Source organism: Phaethon lepturus, unplaced genomic scaffold, assembly GCF_000687285.1.
Source record: "Phaethon lepturus isolate BGI_N335 unplaced genomic scaffold, ASM68728v1 scaffold37710, whole genome shotgun sequence".
Lineage (NCBI taxonomy): Eukaryota > Metazoa > Chordata > Aves > Phaethontiformes > Phaethontidae > Phaethon > Phaethon lepturus.
Genome location: NW_010512170.1, coordinates 20,279 through 43,418, shown reverse-complemented (window position 1 = coordinate 43,418; position 23,140 = coordinate 20,279). Strand labels below are relative to the sequence as shown.

The following is a 23,140-nucleotide window of genomic DNA, read 5'->3' as shown; positions in this document are numbered from 1 at the left end:
TTGCCATGCTTCAGCATTTTTATTTATATAAAGAGATAAACAAACTTGTACGTCAAGGACAGAATTACATTAATATTAAAACCTGAAAGCATTATAAAAGTATAGGCGTGAGTATTGCACCCAGTGTTTTAAGATTATTTTGTACACCAGGCTATGGACTCTTGATGTTCTTCTAAGTCACAGTTCTCTTTAAAAAACAGACCTTCTTTTCCACACCTCGTGTTCTGTTACATCCGTATGAGCATGTGCTACAGCTGTAGTTCTTATAGTTGAGGAATAGTAGACAGGAAATTATTTGCTTATCTTTAAAAATAATTTGGAAAAGAGTAGAAAGGTGTTCTTGTGTACTTTTTTGTGGCTTTATAATTTTTAAGAGAGTCCTGAGACGCACTTAACTTTCCCTCCCCGCCCCGCCCTCGCGCTTTATTTTTTATATTAGCAATTTAGATTCAGTTTCCAGAGGAAGACTGACTGGAAAGCTAGAACTACTGAAAACTTTAAATAAAGATCCTGAAAAATGAGTGGTTGAGAGAGAGTGGATCTATAAATTAGATTTTAAAATCTCATAAACACCTGTTCAAGTTGAGTGGGGGCAAAGATTTAAATCTGCTGCTTCAAAGATAAGAGACTTGGCCATTATAATTTTCTGGGAAATACTGCAACAAAAGCAGAAAAGGCATTCTAATTCTCCTTGTGTCCCCTGACATAAAGAAAGACTTTTATAAAAGCCTTTGGCATGATTTCATCATGGGTATGTGTGTAATGACATGATTTGTACCTGAAAGATGAAGTTAGGCTTCTGCTTTGATGACTAAGCTTGAGAACATGAGACTCGGTAGAAATGAAAACAGAGAAAGCCTAGGTTGCGGACAGAAGAACGCAGCAGTAGGTAGTTAAGTTATGAATGACAAATTTTTTTTTCTTGGGAGTGAGAGGATTTTTTCAGTAATGTGAAGGAGATGGGATGCGACTAAGATATCTTTAAGACAGTTCAGTCTGAGTTAGGGCCATAGGCACGGATAGGTTTTCAATCATGCGTTTTTTGCGTAACGGTAGAGGGCAGATTTAAGTGTGTTTGAATGTCTTGCCTGTGTATTTCCATAACATGGGGGGTTTTTTTCAGGTTTTTAACCTAAATGTTGAATTTCCTGTTTGCAATTGTTTATGGCTAGTTATAACATCCATCCCATGACTTCAACACTAAATTACTGCTGTGTACTCTAGTCTTTAACCCCACATTAATGTATGTTTTTGCCTGAATTTGATGGCATTCCTTCCCTTGAAATATAGAATTAGATTATAGATTAGAAATATATGTTATTTAATATATATAGTAGTAGCAGCATTCCTTGGCTGCATACTCAGTTTATTAACAAATGCTCTGGAATTTTCTCCTCCTCCCCTTCAGTGATGAAGCAAGACCAGATTTCCAGGTGAAGGTTGAAGTGTATAGTTGCTGTACAGAGGAGTCCTTATATGTAACAAACACTCCTAAGAAACTAGCAAAGAAACTTAAAACATCCCTCAGCAAAGTTACAGGCAAGAAACTCAAAGCTGCGCTAGAAGAAGACAGTACTGATTCCCTTTTGCCTGCTGACCCAGTCATCCAGTAAGCCATATATGTTGATATTCTGGTTTTATCATTTTAAAAATAGAAATAAGCCAAATATATTGTAAATTTTTGGAAATTTGCCAAGACAGTGATTATTTCTGTACTTACGCGAGTGGGGGGAAAAAAAAAATTTACATTTTAAATAGGAAATGAGAAAGTAGGTGTGAATTCCAGTCGTGTCCCTCGGCCTTGGGGCCTGTGTCTGATCCTCAAACATAAGTACGCTTTATCTACTACTACTTTTATGAGTAGGCTAGCTGGTAAATCCACTGCTATTTGCAAACTCTAATATTGTTTGTTTGACTTCTGGAGGAAATCAAGCTTGTGTGATCCGTCTGTCTGTGCCCCTCTGTCCATCTGCCTCTCCTTCTCCCCCTTCCTATTTACTGCTTCCCCCATATTATTTTTGTACCTAGTCAGTTTTGCTCATACTTGACAGACAGGTACGCGTGTCTGGAAGTTACAAGTTGTGTGGAATAAAGAAGTGTGGTATGTAGGCAGGAGAAGGTTCTCTTGTACCCTCTTCCCTAATGAAGCTGACAGAGCTGCTTGTTACGCCTGGGGTGCATGCTGTGCGCAGGGGGCCATTCCACTTGCTGGCTTTTCAGTAAAACTGTGTACTGTTACAGGCACTTTACAGTTACAAGCTGCTTAACGGGAGTTTTCTTAATTGACTTCAGTACAGAACATTTTAAAATGACTTAGCAGTGTTGATAGAAATAAGAGCTATTCCTAGTAATTCACCTGTTTATTTTTAAAAATGATCGTAAGTCTTTCATGCATTTTTTTAATGAAGTAAACTACCTAGTAATATTGCCCAGCTACTTTAATTTCATTGGGACTTAAGCAGGCCAAGCACCTAAATTGTAAATACTAATAATATTGGGGTTTTTTTTGAAGTTTTTTTTTAAGGGATTACTCTTTTTTTTTGGTGGCTTAACAGCAAAGAATCAATGCCTAATTCTTGCCAGGTGTTGAGTGTAGTCTTAGCCTAGCTTCGTATATCTATTTGCCTGGATTTTAAAAGGCAACATTCAAGCATATTCTGTCTTTGTCAAACTGATATTACTGTATACTGGTATTACTGTTTCAACCAAAAATACACATCCAAGAGGTCTTACCCACAAAGCAAAGCAAATTTTATCACTCATCTTCCAGTGTATTCCACCTAATGACAATGTATCTTTCAGTCTGCCTCATCTCAGGTGGCTGTGCTTTCCACAAGCTCCAGTTCGGCAGACACACTGTCATTAGATACAGCTTGCTTCAGACAGAACCACTGGCTTATTTGCTGGCCATACTTGCTTGAATAGAGATTGCCTGTCTTTTAAGGGAGAAGCAAGCATTAGTAGACAATCTAAACGGCTGCCTCATCCCTCGGGTTTTGCTTTTGGTTTCTCAATGTTAATCGTATTTTGCTTTCCTCCATCTTGAAGTTGTTTGTTTCTACTGTAAATAATCATCTCACAGTGACTGTTACTGTCTTAACAGAGTTAAATGAACAATAATGTGTTTAATGATGGCTTTGCTAGGTGACAAAAAAAGATTCTTGGAAAGAAATGGGTTATTATAGGCAGAAGATAAGTTGTCAATTTTTATTTATAGGCTCCCCTTAGAATTTATATTAGTAAGACCTTGGTATGTAGCCCTTATAGAGGGGAAGAGATTGCAAGATTACAAGAGGTCTTTCACGTATTCCTAGAGAATTTTACCAGTCCAGCCGGTGAAATTAACCTTCAGGAAAAAAGGGAACTCTCTGTATTATATGAACATCTTTCCTCTGTAGATTTCATTTGTACAGGCCTTTTTCTTTTCAGAGCACACATGGGATAAAGTTCTCAGTTTTCCAAAAAATTCTGTGATCCCTCTGTGTTGAACTTCTTGATTTAGAAATCTCCCTGCTTAGTGAGGAAAGTGTCAGCCTTGTAACTTTTTGCAAAAGCTTAGTGACAAAGTGCTTTGAGTGGTTGCTTAGGCTGGTTAACTTCAGTTATACTAATATTCTCTGTACTCTTAATTTACTCTCTCAATTTCTATACAGTCTTTTGCCTGCTTAATTTTTCTATTCTAGCTTAATTTTTTTTTCCTTTTTACATTTGTCATAGAAGGAAAATGTTTAGTGCAGTTACACTATTGAATTCCAGAGTAACTAGGTTGCTCTTTGGATGAATCATTAGAGAGATTCCCTGAAGTGCGTGTTTATTCACTTGCAGAACTGGCCTACGCATGGACTTCTTGTTACTGCCTTTTATGTGTTGTCCTCTGCTGGGCTGGAGGCACAGCTTTGGTGTCTTATGTTTGAATTGGCACATTCATAGTGATATTTTGCTAGGAGTACATAGTCTAAGCTAATGGCCCCACTTTTATGGTTGGGTTCTTTTTAGTACCTGAAGGTTATATTTGTTTTTACCTTACATTATTTAAGATCTGATTGAAAGGTGAGTATATTAGACTTTTTTTTTTGACTCTCAAATCTTCCATTCTATATAACTGGATGATGAGTGAACTAAGATTGGTATTTCTAACATTGGGATTAATATTCAGGAACGGATTCTGGAATCTGAGATGTATTCATTAATATGCATCGATGGAAAGGGTGATATAGTTGCACCTTCCCACGCCACAGTCTGTGTGGCAACTTTGGTGCCTCTGTCTAGATCAGTAAACAGATTTAACAACGAGCCTTTGCCACAGGCATGTTGTGGAGATGAAATCATTTTTTTTTTAATGAAGTTATTACATGGAAAAATACTATAGATATGCAAAATACTAAATGAGATGCAGCAGGCAGATTATTCTTTGTTATACAAAGAAACTGCCATTTAAGGTAGTTAGCTAATTCTGTGAAATGTAGAGGCAAAACGTAGTCAACAGTCCTGATTAGCCAGTTAAATTTGAAAAATATTTGCAGATAAACTTTTCTAAATTATTTTGCAGCTGGCTGAAAGAAATGACTGTTATATTTTAGAACAAAAATGTTACTGTGAAGCATATTTTAAAAGTGAAGTAGCTATTTTTTTTGGCATGGTTGTTGTGGTAATTAGTCATGCTTTAGAAAAAAGTTACTTTAAAATCAGCACAGAAGTTTTATCTGTGAGAAGAAACTGAACTTTTTGGTACAGTTTGAATGGTAATGTATTGCTCAACTGCATGGGAAAACATAACCGGTGGAGAATCTTTTGTTAGGGAACAGTCTAGCAGGGAATATATACAAATACTGATGAGTTTTTCATCGGGTTGCCCTCTTAAAATGTTTCACAGCAGTGGTTCTTCACCCATAATGTTATATTGTATTTAATTTTTTCGTCAGTCCCTTGAGACAGATATGTAACAGACCTCCCTGCTAACAAACCTGCTACTTCTCCTCCTCTTTCATTAAGGTTGGGGCTAGGTAGGCATCTGCCTTGTTCCTCTTCAGAGCCAAAGATTTTAAAACCATATGTTCCCACTGTGTTATTAGGAAAAATAATATTTGAAAAATGTGATGGTAGAAAACTATTTTTCAGTGATGTTAGCTCAGTAGTATCTTCTCACCTTTTACACCACTAAGCTATCTTATGCTGTACTGAAGGTATTTTAAGGATCTTATGCTAGATTCTGTTAGGGAGAGTAGTTAGTGATTTTGTGGGGTTTGGTTTTTTCTGAACTTTTTTAAACTGCCACTAGCCAGGTGGAATTCTTACAGCATTGCTGGACTGTAAATCTGTTACTCAGTCTGAGGAGTATTTGGGAGAAAAGGTTAAACATGTACCAAATTTATACTAGTTTATTCCAAGAATTGCATTCCACATGCACTGTGCTGAATTGTAAATGTGATTTTTTTTTTTTTCCCCTCCCTTAGGCAAAATCCAAAACAAAGATATAACATTCTGAAACCTGTAAGCACAATAAGTGAGAGTGTCCTTTATGCTACAAAACTGACTGTAGGATTTCTGCATAGATTTCTGCATGCAAAGAATCAAGCTATTGGTACTATTAAAAATACATATATAAACAACTGTTGTATAAAGTACAGTCTACACAGGCAAAGCAAAAGAGCAGAGCAACATGGAGGAGCAGTATAAAGCCTTTTAATTTTTAACCTGTATTTTCAGATAAAGTTTATGTCATCTGTTGTTCTATTAACTTAAGAAATTTTTTAACAAGTCTAGTTGATTTAGGCCTAGGAATAAAAGCTGTGAAACTATTAAAAGTTACTTGGTGTCTGACTAGAGGAGAGACATGCTTTTAACATCCTCAGGGTGCAGAGAGGTTGGAAAGCACAGCCTTTACACCTGGGTTTGGCAGCCGCTGGCTCAGCGGTAAGCTTGAGCCCAGCTCATAGGCAGGGGCCACACGACAAGTCTCCTGGCTGGCAGGTCCAAGAGAGGTGGCTATGGAAAGAGCTACCTGATGGGGCCTTGTGGTGTTGGCCTGGACAGCAGGGCCTGGAAATTGTGGGGTGGGAGGAAACTGGAGGTACTGCAGTGGGTGGAGGCAGGAGGTAAGGGTATAGGACGTGGATGAAGAGACTGTGCAACAGTGTTGGTTTACAAGGAAAACCAGAGATACGGGAGTCCTGTGGGAGGAGGTTGGGGGGTGGCAATCTGTGGTCCCTGACAGGTGCTGCCTTGCTCCTTCAGCCTTTCCTTGTACCCAAATGTGTTATCTTAGGCATGCCTACACTCCCTCTAAAAGAGCAACGTGAAGCAGAAATGTCTTGAATGTGCCTTTTCTTTCACATTTAGTGGAGCAAAGTTTAGTTTGCTAGCATACACCACTTTGGGGCTGGAGAGTGCCGAGGACAATTTCAGGACCCACAACCTTACCATTACAGGAAATGGTAAGTACATATGGTACCAATTTAAGGAAATAAAAAACCAGTAACATTTTGCATTTCTCTCTCTTGTAAACTAAAGAGCTTAACGAGATTATTTTTCTTGATACTCAATATAGAAAAACTTCAATAAAATATTCAATGGCTCTAAAACAGGCATCTGTACACAGCTGAATAAACTAGAAGTTGAGTAAAATTTCAAGTCCAGATGAAAATTTAATTCTTCTGGGAGTTTCTTCTGTCATTTGCATCTCAGTCTTATGTGAGTCGTAGCTATATACAAATTATTTCCCCTTCTTCACAGCCAAGGAATAGTATCAGAATGAAGAATAGCTTTTTCCTCTGTAGTCAGAAGGAAAATAGAAAAATAGCTTCAGTTCAGCTAGGTTGTTTCAGGCCCGGATTTAACACAGGACGTGTATGCTCGCAATTTGCGTTGGTCACCGTACTTCAGCTCTGGAACAGCACGAGTTGACAGCAGTCAACCTAGATGCTACCAGAGGGACTATGCTGCAACTGAAGATAATGTTTTAGGTAGCAGGAATACAGTTTTTGATACTTTGTCCATTATTTTCTGAAAGGATAACCCCTCCCATAAGCCACTCTCTAATTGTTAACTGAAGACATGGGTTTTTCACTGTATTTCACTGTAGCTTCTGGGAACTTTTATCTTTTACTTAGGTAAACTTGACCTTAAAGAAAGCTTCATTCTTTACACTTCATTAATTCTAAATAAGTACAGATTTGAAGATTTATGGGGTATTTGTTTCTTGAAGGGTTGGATGAATAATTCCGAGTATCTTTGGTATTTGTAAGCCTTTCTTTATTAGTACTTTATACTCTTTCTTCTTCAAATTCCTTTTTCTGTCACTGATTTACATAACTTAGTCTGGTGAGAAATGACATACCTGGATATTTTGGTTCATTACAAGCATTTCTAAAACATGACCAAAGAGAAAGTCATGTCAATGAAACGCTGTATTACCTGCTTCTAATTACAGAAGAGAGCGCCTATTACATAGCAGAGCTGAGCGAGGAGGGATGTTGCAATTTATTAGAAACTCCTTGAAATCCTAAACGCTCTTCTAGTGCTGAAGGCAGAAGTAGATACAAATTCTAAGCCTTAATAAAACAATCTGAAGCAAAATGCTCATGTGTAAATGTAGCTGTGCACCATGATGGGATGGGCTCAGGGATCCTGCTTAGATGAGATGGCCAGTATACCTATCTTTCAAAATGTTTCGAGCTGTGAAATCAGATTTAGAAATTCTTTTTTCTTTTTTTTTTTGTTAATTAAAAAAAACTTGCTGAAGACTAAAAACTAGTTTTAGTCTAATCCTACAGGATTAGATCTTTTTCTTTAAATATAACAAATGCTTATTTACATTCATGATCTTAATGTAAAAATGGATGTAGAAAGCTAAACTATGTATATTTAGGGCAAATGTTTGGAACTAAGTATTTTTCTGTTTTTTTTGCCTGCTCTTTTCCCCCAGAGGAATCTTCTTTTTGGCTCCCTCTGTATGGAAGCATGTGTTGCCGTTTAGTTGCTCAGCCTTCCTGCATGGCTAGGGATATGATGGCAGGATTCCTTAACCAGCAGGTAAGACGACCTTGCTTGTATTTACATCCTGTTCTGTTAATAGCTGTCACTAAGAGTCAATTGTTAAAACATTTGCTTTCTCCTGAAGTGGTTTCTTGAGAACTGTTACTTTCTTCACCTGTTCTACCTAGAGGAGGGGGCAAAATTCTATCTCACAGCTGCGTCAGCCACTGAAGATACTGTTTGCAATGTGTCAAGAAATATGTTTCTCCTTGGCATGCTTATCAATAAAATTATTTAGGCTGTTACATAAAGTATAGATGTTGTTTCAGAATCGGTTTAGGCTGTAAACCTAAATAATGGTTTATTGGCAGCAGTCCTAGAAATCCTGTGGCTCTCATCTTGTACATACCTCTCGTTGTGCTAGCACAAGAGTTCATATCACAGCATGGTGAGTCTGACTGGTGAACCAAGCCATATTTAAACTCATCCCTTCAAAAATGATTCATATGAACTCTGTTTACTTCTCTATTTTGGTTCAATGCACAACTAGGCAAATGAGGAGGTGATAGCAGAGGGCCAGAGTGGCTGGGTAGTTTGTCAGGAGTGCTGAATTACAGGCTTTAGACTGGTTGTGAAACTATAATGCATTTATGGAAGCTGTTCAGAAAATTCATTTGAGAAAGTGGAAATTCTAGACAAATGTCTTTGCTTCACATTTGTTGCATGTACTGTGTATTTCCAAAGTGAGATACTCTTTATTTCTCTTATTGTGTAATTACTGTAGCAATAAAGGTGGTTTCTTTCTTACAGTGGACACCAGTTCTAGATTTCATTCTGTCTGTGCGAACCAGCAGATTCTGTATTGCGAGTGTCATAAGATAATGAATCTGTGAAAACTGTAAAACACTAAAAGAGATTTAAAGTATTGTTAACATTTTAAAAATCAGTGACTCTGAAACGTTCTGCAGCAGAAACTCTACTTTAGGAATGAATTCCGTGTGGCTAAGTTTTGATCACATGGGGCTGATCTGTGTATACCTTTTAATATGCTCTTAATTTGTGGTTTGTTTAGCAACTTCTGACTATTTCTTCCCTTTAGGAAATGATAGGAAGTCTAACTAGCTGGAGGAGGCTGTATTGCATACTAAGAGGTGGCAAACTCTTTTGTTATTACTCTCCAGAAGAAATTGAGGCTAAACTGGAGCCAGCATTGACAGTTTCCATTAACAAGGTAAAATTGGTTGTATGGGGTTTGGGGGTTTTTTGTTTATTCTGGGGAAGGTTGTTTTTGTTTTAAGACATATCTACAGTCATTTCAGGCTCTAAGATGCTGGTATGTAGAATGCTTTATAGGTAGCATGCGGGTGGGATATGCTTCAGTGAAATTTGCAGTCACTGAATTTTTTTAGCAAGGACATTATATTTCTTAGCTGTGCACATAAGTTCCTTCAATTGCATTAGACTGGTTAACATGGAGGTAAAAAGGAGGATGTCTTCCTTTATGAAAAGTGACCACTTGTTATATGATAGTTCCATGGGACAGCCCTTGGAAATGTATTCCTTGCAGTCCCTTAGCAATGGTCTTGAGACTTTTGTCCTCAGAAAGGTGGAACTTTAACAAAAGCTTTTTTGTTGTGTGTTGTTATTTAGCCATAGTCTTAATTAGAAGGAGAGCTGGAAAACTGTTCAAAATATTTTAGTGCCTTAAAATAAGCTGCTTTTCTTAATACTGGTTTTGTACAGTGCACAGTAACTGTGGAAGTTCTGTTCTCTAGGATGACATTATTGCTGCTTTTCATACTCTGATTGGAAGGGTTGGGTTTAAAACTTAAAATGTTGTATTTGGATAAAGAAACATTAAGTATTTAATAGGAAGTGAGTATTTAAGTGTTCAATTCAGGAATGTTATTGGAAGGACCTTCAAGAGTGGCGAACATTAGAGTGAAGAAATGCTTTCAAAAACTGTTTTTGGTGCAGTCATCAAGAGTTAATATCATGTAAGGATGAGCAGAGGAATGTAATGTTATTTGCAATTGATGTAGCTAGATTCATCTTACGTAAGTAAACAGACACATTTGGAAACTGTTAAGCACGGGTCGATGTGGATTCTGTTGCTGTACTACTTGAACGCTTGATGCCAACACTAATTCTTGCAAGAAGCATTCCTCCCGTCTAGTTGCTTGTTCTGGCTGCTGTGCTGCTTTATGCCAGGGCGGGCATTAGGGCAGCTGACTGATGAATTGGACAAGGGAGCTGATGTGGGTTAAAATTAGCTCATTTGGGGGGAAGGAGGGTTGGCTTCAACTGTGGCTCCCTTTAATAAATTCTCTTATTCAGTTCACTACATGGTTACACAAATGCTTCTGTGGTACAAGGAAGGGGCTGGGCTATGACTGGGAATGCGTAGGGACATAGAGTAGTAAAGAACTGCTTCTTACAACAGCAATGTCAGCTTTTGGTGGCTTTAAAGTTTCTGGAAAACATGATTGCATTCTTACCTAGAATGAGACTCATATATAAACCAAACATACAACTAACAATGTGACCTGTTAGTTGTAGGACTTTTTTTTAATGTGCTGAGATTTAAATTGATTCCTTAATTAAAAACACCATTCTGCTAATGCTGTATCTTTTAACAAAGCCATTTTTTTCTTCCAGTTCATGCATTTACATTAAATAAATGCTTAGACTGTGATATATATATAAGCCGATTTACTTGCTTACCTCTTCAGTCACTTTTAATTGCACTAGTCAGCCTTTACCATAACTCTGCTTTCCAGCTCTTCACAATATCAGTTAAGAAATGGTAAACTTCAGTAAATTATAGAATGACTAAATCCATATTCTAAAATGTGACAGTAGTATCTTTGAAAATTATCTATCAGGTTACCTCAAATCTTTCCTTGGAGGTCTCTGTTTAAACGGGTCTGTATCCGAGTTTTGCTTTTCCTTTTAAAATAACCATACTAAGGTATTTTGCTCTTCCAAGTTACCAATACACCTAGAACCTAAAATCCAGCTTAGTAAGCCTTTGCTGTGAGACTGTACGTTTGCAGAGTATCGTTAAAACTAACATGTAGAAGGTACATAAATCATGAATCCTATACCATTTTACAAAAAAAATTCAGACTGCTGGAGAATATTACTCTGAATCCTTCTTCAATTTAAATTAAAACCAGAAAAAATTGCAATTTAAAACATATTTGGGTACTTTACTATTTAAACAGTTTCTCCTGAAAATAACTTAATGCCTGCAGATATTTTTTTGATTCCTTTGTTATGAAATTTCTCCTACAGATTAAATGAGATCAAAGTAATCGTATGGGCTTGTCTGCTACATGTTGTTGTAGAAACAGCAATTTCAAAATGAAAGTTGAGATTGAACATCAACTTGCGACATTCTAACTAAAATCTCTTCTAGTTGCATATGTGGCATTTTCATTTGTAATGTGAAGCTGATCCTTTACATGTAATTGAAAGATACTTTCTGAAAAGCAATGAAATCATCTGGATTTATGAGAAACTCTCTGGAAAATATTCACACTGATAGCCTTATTTCCCATTCCCTTTGAATCGAGACTTGAAGTCATTAAGACCAGCAAAGTCATTACTTCAACTTTAGATGACTTCACTGCTACTGCTGTTGAGCAAGAATGGTTCTGCAGTTCCTATTATGCAAGTGCTACTATTATTGTTCCAGCTAAATGTGATTATAATGTATTATATTGCACAACTAAGTAGGAAGAGAGAAATTATATTTTCTGTAGCAAAGAAAATTTGCTGGAATCCAATCTGAACAAGAAATATTCCTTATGGGCCAGTTCCTGAAATTTTTTCACATTTTCTTTAGTCTGAAATGAATAAAGGCCTTGCCTAGACCTGATAGCTTAGCAAATTGGTGCATGTGCCAGTAGTTCATGTTAGTTGCTCAGTATTTGGAATAAATATCCTATTGTATCCATAGTCTATAAAACTCCTTTTGTGTCGTGTGCCTGAAGCTTGAGGAATTCTGGGACGTTGCTTTGAATTTACATAGGCCTGTGATTTCCCTGCTGGCATATTTTACTAATGCAATCTTTGATCTGGTGCCACGCAGTTCGGCAGGCCCAGAGCTATCTCCGTGCTCATGCTAATCATTAAGGTGAACAGGATGAGGAGCACATGTTTGCAGCCATGGGCTCAGTGTTCATACATTGGTTGCTAAACAGGAGTGAAACACACAGGAGTGAAAGGACAAAATCAAACTGGCTTTTCTGCAGACTGTTACCTTGCACGACAGTTCTTGTGGGAACATCTGTTCTGGGCTAGGTCAGGTAGAGAAATTCATTGGAAAATGTAGTGATGGCTGCAGCAGCATAACTTCAGGGGAACCACACTGTATTTCTAGGGATACAGGGAGTTCACCCTTGGAATGGAGCAGAAGGATATCAATATGAGTTCTTGACAATGTGAACATTTAGGGAGCCAGCAATATGAGCGATATTATTTGCATCAGAGAACTCCAGCAGTGGTGAAACGAGAGCAGCTCTGAAAATATCGAAGTTCTCTGTAGTAAGGTCTTTGTCCCACTGGTTGGCTTAGACAAGCCTTCACACATGTGAAAATATTTTGGAAAAGTACAGACTAGCTAAATGCCTCCAAATATCTGGTATCTCGCATTGTGTTGCTCGGTTTAGTCCTGCAACTGCTTGAAAGAGATTGTGGATGCAAGCTGGAGAAGCAGATATAACACCCAGATCCCACCCGGCACACCATGTAACACACATGCTCTATTTGAGTGGTTTGGAAACTATGCTTTATGGCTCCCTGGCGCTCCACAGAATGCTGGCTTGTCATATAATGCCATCTCCTTCTCCTGGCTTTTAGCTGTTGTGTTGCACTGAAGGTAGCTTAAGATGGCATGGAAACCCAAACATTGCTCTCCCATATTATACTTGCACAGTATGCTTACCATCCAGTGGCCACATAGCTGTTATGTTAATACAAGTTCAGAAAATGCTGAAGATGAAAGGAGAAAATATTTGTAGCTGATCTGGTGAATTCAGTCTGTGCATTAATGTGTTTGCAAGTCATGATGTTAAATTTAACTTATTTCCCTGCTTGCTTAAAACAAACCCCATGGAAATCATTAACATACAACAGAAACCAAATAACATGAACAGATTATATTTTGTTTCCAGTGCGGTGTTGTGTTATTTCGTGGTTTATTTTTTGGTACTAAAAACATGAAGGAAGTTTGTTATATGTGATTTGGTTTGTTTAATCTGAAAATAGATACATGGAACTGGATCTTAGGCTATTCAGTATTTTTTTCAAGAACTGTAATTTGTTTTGATGTCTTAAAATTATCTTCATAACCAGTGCCTCCTCAGTGTGTCAGGATTGGCTTATCAGGAAAATATTGCACCTCTGCAATAAAAAAGTTCTCTTTTTGCTTGTGTTTTTTTTCTTTTTAGTGTAAAAGACGAGTTTTCCAGAGAAGTATTATCAGGCAAAGAGACTTTTTTTTTTTTAATTATTTGGAGGGAAAAGTATAGAGGAAGGTTTGTATTTACATTACATTAAAAAAAAATTTATAATTTTCCCTTTTAGTCTTTCCTCATGTTCAAAAAAATAATGTTTTGCATATAGGATGTAAGACTGGCTTCAGCTTCCCCAAAAGAGTCATCAGAGTTCAAGATTCAACACAGTTTTTCCTGTTCAATCCACTGATTATTCTGTTTTTTACAATAGCTGCAGCAGCGTTGGCTCAGTTGCCTATAAGACTGCGAAAGGTTGAGCATTTATTGTAACACGGTACCTTAAGACACTTTTGTTGTTGTTGTTTTGCAGGTTTTTTTGGTAGAGTGGCTTATTTTTATTTTTCTGTTAAGTGGAACTGGGCACGTAGTGTAATTCACTCAAGCTTGGTAAATTCATCAGCCCATTAGTGTAATAGCATCTTGTATCACTCCTTAAATATTCAAGCATCAGATATAGGTTGTTGCTTGAGGATTTATCTCCTTTGAATAATACCATAGTTGTGGGATAAAACCTGCAGCAAACATCACTAAATAAACTTGTGTGTATGGTATGCTTGAAGTTCTTACCTGTCAAATGTTAATCTATTTGATTTAATTTTTTTGCTGGTATCTATGGTTACCTGAGTTAATGGGATATAGAGCACTTATGGATGAATTACTTCATCTCCTATTTTTAGACAGAAGAATTTAAATGAGCATATCCACCAGATACACTATGAGCAGCTGTTGGTATTTCAAATGGTTACTTCAGTAATGCATTTAAAATCTAAGGAATGTTCTGTAGAGTATCTTTTTTGTTTTTCTGAGTATCAGAACTAGGCTTATCCCCACGGGATCCCATGTGTAAACTTAATTTCTGTGGGTGTATATTTGACATCTTTAGCAGATGTTCGACATTCAGCTGAACTGTGTAAAAAGCATATTGGTTGATCTGTCCCCACTGTATTTTGAGGAATGCCTTGGGCCCACCTTTGCGGTCAGGCTCACTACCCATCCAGAGAGGGGACCATGGCTGTGGTGGTTGGCTTCCTTCAAAACCTTCCCTCCCCCTCGCCCCCTCCCAGGGGACACCCTTGTGTGGCAGGAGGGCACTGCATGGTCTTAACGTGTGTTAGGCGGCCTCGTGTCCTGCCAGGCTTCGGGACCAGCCACCTGTAGGGTGCTGGCTGGCTCCCTGGTGCCGAAACTCATCATCCCAGCAGGATTTGGGATTATGCTGCTCTCCTCGGCTATGCTGAAAATCCTTTTCAGTTGTGTTGTAACAGGCCGTTGCTTTTTCAGTCAGGTTGAATTGTATATGCAACGGTATTTCTGGGGTTTCTGCTTTTACTTTTGTAAATATTGTTATTAAAAATTAAAATTAATTTGTTCATTGTATTGTGATGAGCAGCAATGTTGACTAGTTGTTTTCTGGAAATTTTTTCAGTTGTCTTTTATCACTTTAACTAAAATCTTTCAGTATTTTACACACACAATTTTTTCATTCAGTTAGGAGTAAGCTTTTTTTTTTAATTGTAGTAATGCCATAACAAACAAACTAGATGCTATGAAAATACCACTGGATCTAGTCTAGACGACAAAAATCGATTGAGCTATGTCCCCAAACAGAAAAGGAAACCTTGGCTGTAACAGTGCTGCTGTGTAATGAGAGCCTTTCTAATGTTAGCTGAAGAAATTTGATAAGACTTGCGATACACTTCTTATAGATATTTTTAATGGTTTCTATGTAGCTCTCCCTAATTAAGGGAAAACCAAAATGTCTATTTTGAAATGACAAAAAGGACTTTTTTATATTAGAGCAAAATGTTTTTTCATGTTGGAAAATTATTTGTTCTAGCAGAACCGTGTGAGTAACTGCTACAAATGCTCCTATAAATGTGGACTAGGTACGTTTCTTTTTACATTTCCTATCACTGTAGCATTAGCCCGGAGTGTTCCGATTCACTAAGATGAACATAAAATAGCTACAAGTTTAGAATACACTGCAGAAACAGTGGCCCACAGCACTACTGTAGGAGACCTACGTCATAGCTGTAACAATCTGGTTGTCCAACTGAAGAGTTCAGAGATAAGAAGCTGCTTTGCTGTTATTTTAGATTATTCCTAAACTGCTGTGGAGAAGGATGAGCTGCGTGAGATGAGCTGGTGAAGGCAGAGGGAGGAGAAACAGAACATACGTTCTGTAATTTCAGAACTAAACTGCAGTAATTCTGTTCCATTCCCTTGTTTTTCATATTTTATGCCATTTTAGTAGTTTTATGAGAAAATATTTTTGTAAGCAGTTCTTGAAATTAATTCCTTTTTTTAAGATTGGAAATTAATCACGATTAGATAAAAAAGCCAAATGATACCTCCCTTACACTGTGATCAGTCATAAGGTGATGCCAGTGTGGAGCTGAAGCAATAACTCATTACTACAGTCTGTCATTCCTAGGAAATCAGAATTCGAGCTGTGGATAAGGACTCCAAGAGAAGAACTAATAACTTCTCTATTATCAACCCCGTGTCTGGAGAGGCTGTGATGCAGCTTTTTGCTACTGACAGTAGGGAAGAACTTCATAAGTGGATGGAGGCTTTCCGGCAGCACTTTTATGATCTGAGTAAGTAAGCAGTGTGCCCTCCAAGTGGAGTGTTACGTAACATCAAAGGGATCTTTGAAAACTGTTTGGATTGGAATTGCCTCATAAGCCTTTGTTTGCAATGATGAGAAGAAAAATGTTCTTTGGGATAATATTCGGTGGTGGTCTAAGCCAATGGAAGGCAAATATTGGACTTAACCTAAGTCCACGTTTTCAGTTTGGGTTTTTACAGGCAGCCAGGAGCAGAATTATGTCCAGCAATCTCAAAAAAAGCAGTGTTCTAGATAATTTTTTAAGGACTGATAAATTCTTACCTTCTCTTCCTCCACTGTAGCTGGAAGAGTCCACGTCTGCCTGGGCATCCTACCAGTGGTGTGTTGGTTTTGTGAGACTCTGCAAGTATGAGTCCTTTGGGCGTGGAAGCCTTAGTGGGAAGTGGTGTGGATGCCGCATTCATCTGGGGCCTTGGCTAGGATGCAGATTCAGCCAGTCCTTGCAAGTAGGCACATGTATCTGGCGTTTCCTTGCTCAGCAGTATTCTGGATGAATCGCAATTTTTTGCGATAGGATTTATTTGATTCTGTTGGTAACTGTCATGTTTTGGTACCCCTTGTCACAGGGGAATAGGCTCACCTAGCCACACTCCAATCCGGTCATGCAAATACACACTGCATACTAGATCCTGGTATAAGCTGTACCAGAGGCTTTTGTTAAAGCTGATATAAATGAGTTGATAAATTGATACCCTGATCCTTTGGCTAACTTCTGGAACAACACTGTTCTTACATGAGAGAGAGAAGAAACTCATTTATTGGTATAAAACAGTGAAATGGTATTGCAGTAGTATACTGTTGTTGTGGTTTAACCCCAGCCAGAAACTCAGCCCCACGCAGCCGCTCGCTCACCTCCCCCCACGGGACAGGGGAGAGAACTGTGAGAGTAAAAGTGAGAAAACTCATGGGTTGAGATAAAGGCAGTTTAAATAGTAAAGCAAAAGCCACGCACACAAGCAAAGCAAACCAAGGAATCCATTCACCACTTCCACGGGCAGGCAGGTGTTCAGCCATCTCCAGGGAAGCAGGGCTCCCTCACGTGTAACGGTGACTTGGGAAGACAAACGCCATCACTGTGAACTTTCCCCCCTTCCTCCTCCATCCAGCTTTATATGCTGAGCGTGACGCCATATGGTATGGGATATCCCTGTGGTCAGTCGGGTTCAGCTGTCCCGGCTGTGTCCCCTCCCAGCTTCTTGTGCACCCCCAGCCCCCTCGCTGGTGGGGTGGGGTGAGAGGCAGAAACGGCCTTGACTCTGTGTAAGCGCTGCTCAGCAGTAACTAAAACATCCCTGTGTTACCAACACTGTTTTCAGCACAAATCCAAACCATAGCCCCATACCAGCTACCAGGAAGAAAACAAACTCTATCCCTGCCAAAACCAGCAAAACTGTGTTGCTTGTTTAACACTGAATATTTATTATAGAACTATATAGATTAATTTATCTTCATATTTTTCCTCTGCTTTAGTAGTTTGACTCTCGGGTTTATTAAGAGTAGACAACTGTCAGTTATTATGCTGTCATTGACAAGGTACAGTTGGTTCCTGATAGTCATTTTTATCAGGTCAGAAAACAGAACCATGTCAATTAATGAAATATCAGTCTCTAGTCAGAGACTGACTAGACCACACCAATAAAGTCAGTGAATTGGGGTTGTGGAAACTAGGTATTGTAGTTCATATTTCTAGTCCTTTTTAGCTCTGATTTACAATGAGAGAAGGCTCTATCAATTAAAGAAACACACCAAGCAAAAACTGGGGCATCCTCTCTAAATTAGCTGTAGAGTGGGGTAAAAGAACTATTTCTTATTCATTATAGATAGAATACCCATGGATTTTTTGAAACATTTTCCTTAGGTTCAGAAAAAATGGGTCACTTGGCATTTAAATGCCTTTTTTTCTTCCCTGGTTCTAAAATTCTCTTAAAATTAATGTGCTCAGAAAACTTGGAATGATTGGTATGAACAAAGTAATTTTACTGTGTCTTGTTTTCCTTAAGGTCAAAATCTATTAATAGAAAAAGAGGTTTCCTTGTCTGCTAATGGATAAAAGGCAAGTTATCCTCTATTAAAGACAGAACGTTCTTTTACTATAACATCGTAACATAGTTGTATAACATCCAGCTTGCAGTATACTGGAGGTTGTCCCCAATAACTTTATGAAGCTTTCCTAACCTTATTTTTTTCTTTTTTCAGTTTTTTAAATGAATTTATACTGTATTTGGGGATTTGAAGACAAATTATGATATTTAACCTTCATAGTATAACAGTACTGCTGGGATGCTTAAATTAAAGGTAGTAGCTTGTGACCTTTGTGCTAAGAGAATGAATACAGACTTAAAAATACAAATGCATCCTGAGTGTCCTTGCTAAACAAAAGTAAATGCTTACTGTTTAGCATTGCTTTGGAGATAGTTTCCTAACACAACCTAGTAAGTTCATTTTTTTTCAAGCTGAAGTGTAAAGTTCCGGTCATTGTTCTCTTTTCTCTCTCAGGCCAGTGGAAACATTGTTGTGAAGAACTTATGAAAATTGAGATTATGTCACCACGGAAACCACCTTTGTTCTTGACAAAAGAAGCGACCTCCGTCTACTATGATATGAGTAAGTGGGATTTGTCTTTTCAGGTTGCAGGGTAACAGAAGCAGCATTGCCTGTATTCAGATGGCTTCTGGTGTTGATGTTGAAACACTGAGTGTTTCAAGGGCAATTCAGACAATGAAAGAGCAACATACCAAGGAGTTCATATTAAATCTGAATTTGTAATAGCACAATTAATGAATACATATTTATTTATACCTTGAGCCAAAAAATCTGCAATCTGGACTGTAACTAGGGAGCCCTGATTCAAAAAAAGCTGTCAAAAAAAGCCCCACATTCAAAAAAGGAAATAAACATTCATCATAAAAGTAGTGTGAAGCTCAGGAAATGTAAAATAGTCTGAAATAGCCTGGTCTGCAAACCAATAATGTCTTCAGCTAGTTGCATGAAATTAATTTGCTGTTCCTAAAGCTATTTAAAGGCTTACCTAATGTAACGTACCTAATTGTTTGGTCTTTGGTAATGATGTTGAAAAATATGCTTGGAAAATCTATCCAGCATGTATTTGAGACTTCTATTTTTACAGAGCAAAATGGTATGCAGCAGGATTATTTTAATAGTTTCATTACAGAAATAATATTTACAGACTAGGAAAAGTAGGTCACTTTGTTTTAATGGATCCAGTGCAGTATTGGCTGAGAAACACTGTGCAACTATAAATGCCTGACTGCTTGCTGCTTGAGATTGGAACTGTGGAGATGCTCAAAATGCCATGTGGGTCATTGAGTTACTGTGCATCACAGCACAGAACAGTCAAGAGAGTCCTGTCTAAGCTATGAATGCAGAGCAGAAAGGCAGTAAATCAACTATATGGAAGTTTTACGAAGGTAACACTGTAGCATAATTCTACTGATATTCAAGTTACATCAGTGAGGAGCAGAACGCAAACTCTGTTTCACTCTTAATATACCAGTTTTTTTCCCGTTTGTTTATAGTATTAATAGGTAAACTCCTGTGTTTAAATTTGTGTTGAAAATCATTAACATGTGGCCTGCAATAGAAAAGATATTACTGCTGGTTTAGAGGCTAGTATTACTGCAGTATATATAGAAAACTCAATATGAGGGATAAGAAATGGGGCCAGACAGTCTTAAAGCACATAAAGAAAAATGATATATGTAAAGATGTCCCATTTTCTACAGGCTGGAAGCACAAGAATATTTAGTCATAGACTTTTTCATGGGCCTTCTGTGAAACGAAATTTTCAAAGCACTATACAACAAAATATGTTTAATATCTAATACATATAGGTTTCCCAGTAGTACATTATTTTTTCTACTTCTACTTGTAAAGAAATACCACTGCCTACCCTGTTGCCTCAATGCCAGCTGTCATGAAAATTATTCCTTCCTGTCACCTCAGCTCTCTCTTTTAAAGCATACGTAATCTTTTTCATTTCATCCATTAATACTCTTAATAGCGGTCCAGATTTCATGAGACATTTAATACTGTTTTGTATTCTGAATAGTAGTAATGAAACAGGTAGCAGTAAAATCATTGGTAGCGTTTTAATCCAAGTTAATAGCTGTCCCTTAAAATTACAGGCATTGATTCTCCAGTGAAACATGAGGGCTTAGCTGATATCATACAAAGAAAAATCAGAGAGCGCGATGGTGAGTTCCTGCTTGGCCAGCAAAAAGAGTCTGCATCTTCCTTATGGGCTTCACTCTTTGATGGATCTCATGAGATGGTTGTTCAGAGAAACATGCATCTGGGCCCAAACAGAGATACTACAAGTCCTAATGATAGCAGAGGAAAGAAAAGAAGAGCTCCACCTCCACCCTCCAATAAGTCACCATACAGTGCAAAAGCACAGGTGAACACAGAGCAGTTGGGCAAGGAAAACTGGGAGAAGTTTGACCACAAATCTGGTAGTAGTTCTTCTTTTGATTCAAAGTTATCTACGAAAATGCAGCAGTTGCAGACACCCATTGCTGCTCCTCGCAAAACTGGTCCTTGTAGAAAAAGCAGTTTAGCTGGCCATGGGAATCCCATTTCACTGGTCTGAAACCAAACCGGTGCCAACCCCTAGACAGAAATGCATGACAGAAATGCTAGACCCTAGATCATGGCTGCAGCCATAGACATCATAGTTAGCTTAGAAGAGTCCCTGGAATTTTAAGTTTCTCAACCTTCTACTGTAACTCTTCAGTAAAAATATATTTTAGCATATAGCTTGTAAGTATAGAGGCTGAAGTTGTTTGGTTTTTTTTTAGCCAGGGCATTACTGATAGCTGCAGTCTCAGCTGTACTCATCATCATTAACATCTAAATAATTGCACTAGCAACAGGGGGAGTTATCTCTGTCTGAAATAACGGTACCACTTCTGAAAAGAGTGGTTCATTACCTTCCCCTTGAAAAACTGTCAGTGTTCAGGGTAACTCAGTGTCCCTGCAGCTGGGATGTTACCATTGCCTTCTACCAGTCCCTCAGCTTAGCCCAGCTGCAGTTCCTCAGACGAGTTCAAGTGGGAATTTCACACACATTCAGCACAGACCTTGCAAAGCTGATTTTCTTGGGCTCCATGCTTGGCTTTACCTAAAATATTCTTATCTTTCCCTCACTGTTTGGGAACCACTGCTTGTAAGTTAATGTACTATGAAAAGTTATGGTGCTCTTCTGAATGGCTCTGTAACTCTGTACGAATTTCTGAAGCAGTTGTATCAGTTTAGTGTGGGATGTCCTAAGTTCTTGCTGGTGCCTGCACTGTCCGAATGGACCACGGTTATTTGTGTATGAGCAAGATTGTGATCCATCACTGCTGCTGATTTTGGACTAACAACGAACATTTAAAAGCAGTATTGCATATGAACACCTATTCAGGAGTTAGTTTTTATGGGTTTTTTTCTGACTAATGGGGTTCTGTAGCATAGTGCCTCCTTTGTGGAGCCTCTCAGCTGTTCCTAGTAGATAGCTGGTTTGTAAACACAGCAGTGTTACTGGTAAACAAACAGGTTTTTTTCACCACTCGTTCTTTCTGAAATAGCAGAGAAGTAGTACTCTGGGTGAAAATACTGAACTTTGATAGTCTTCCATCAGACTGTTCACCATTTGTGTAAGAAGCAGGGGTTATTAGGGTTCCTGTGGTACCTATAAAACATCTATTGCATACGGAAAAGATTCTGTTCTCCTGGATCCACAGCCTAAATACCCAGCTCTTTCCTTGGTTGATGCATTTATCTTAGATGCTGGAACTTACCCAAAAGCAAAGGTCTGCTTGCAGATCTCCCTCTAGAGCCCTTGGTATTCAGACCTGTGTTGAGAGAGTCATATCAGCAACTGTATACCTACAGTTCATCAATTTTTTTTTTCTAAAGTGCAATGGCTTTGGGAGCTTTACCATTTCTCTAGAAGATATTGTGTGCATGGTTGGTTTCTTTATCTATTTTTTGTCTTCTGCTAAGCTCTTGGCTGCACAACTGTAAAGGTATCTGCTAAATTCCCTCAATAGTTCATTGGCTATTTGGGATGAGGCTTGAGAGGCAGGTTTCATTTACAAATTCTTTCGCAGGATTAGAGCCCTTCATTTCTAGAATGTCCTTGTTCATTCTTCATTTAATCACATTCCATTTTCCCTCTGAAATAACCATAATCATTCTTAACAATAAATCATGCTGTTACTTAAGTGGATGGTTTGTGAATGGTTTAAAAATAGGAACAGAAAAACTGAAGAATAACTACATGATTATGTAAATTAGACACAGTTGACTAAGTGGACTGTGCAACTCTGAACAAGAAATAGGAAAAATAAACATAGGGGGGAAAAAAAGCGTATGTTCCAAAATGCAGCTGCAGTTTATTTAGCTTTAAATCTAGCCTTAAATGTTACTGTGCTCAGGAAAGAAAGAATACCTTTTTCTTGGTAACCCCCTTCCATTTAGTTGTTATATTTCAAAATAAATCTCATAAATATATAAGGCAAGAAGGCACCATAATGAGGATTTATTTCTAAATTCAACAGGCTATTAAATTTCAACGAGCAGTTTCTCTATTAAATTCGGTGGCTTTGTTTTGAACTGCAACATACGTATCTTAGGAAGGCATTTAATATTAATTTAATGTCTTCAAGTGATGAGAATTCACTCATACCTCCTGTTGCAATAGTTAATTACCCCAGGTACATTTTTCACTTGATTTTCTATTTGCATTTCTAGCTCCACCTTAAGTTATTTTGGTGTTTTTATGCCTTTGATTGCTTATATTGATCTCTGTAGTAGCAGCTTTTCTAATTGCTTGCGTGTAGTTATAAATCATGATTATGTCCTTTTTAACCTTTTCGCTGATGAGATGTACTGAATTTCTTAACTTTCTTATGGCAATGAATGGTATCCAAGACTAATTAATCTTCACATTCTTTTCTGTACTTCTCATGTATTGAAATATTTTTAAAGTGTGACATCTGAATTAGAT

General features: G+C 37.9%; 1 protein-coding gene across 1 annotated transcript in view; it reads left to right on the top strand.

Moving 5' to 3' along the window:
- Positions 1-20,813, top strand: part of LOC104619921 (rhotekin-2-like) — a 28,918-nt gene extending 8,105 nt beyond the window's left edge. The window contains 8 exon segments of the mRNA XM_010285976.1: positions 1,409-1,609; positions 6,340-6,434; positions 7,925-8,031; positions 9,074-9,205; positions 15,931-16,096; positions 18,625-18,732; positions 20,274-20,730; positions 20,732-20,813. Of these exon segments, the coding sequence (XP_010284278.1) occupies positions 1,409-1,609; positions 6,340-6,434; positions 7,925-8,031; positions 9,074-9,205; positions 15,931-16,096; positions 18,625-18,732; positions 20,274-20,730; positions 20,732-20,813 (1,348 nt within the window).
- Positions 20,814-23,140: the final 2,327 nt, after the last annotated feature.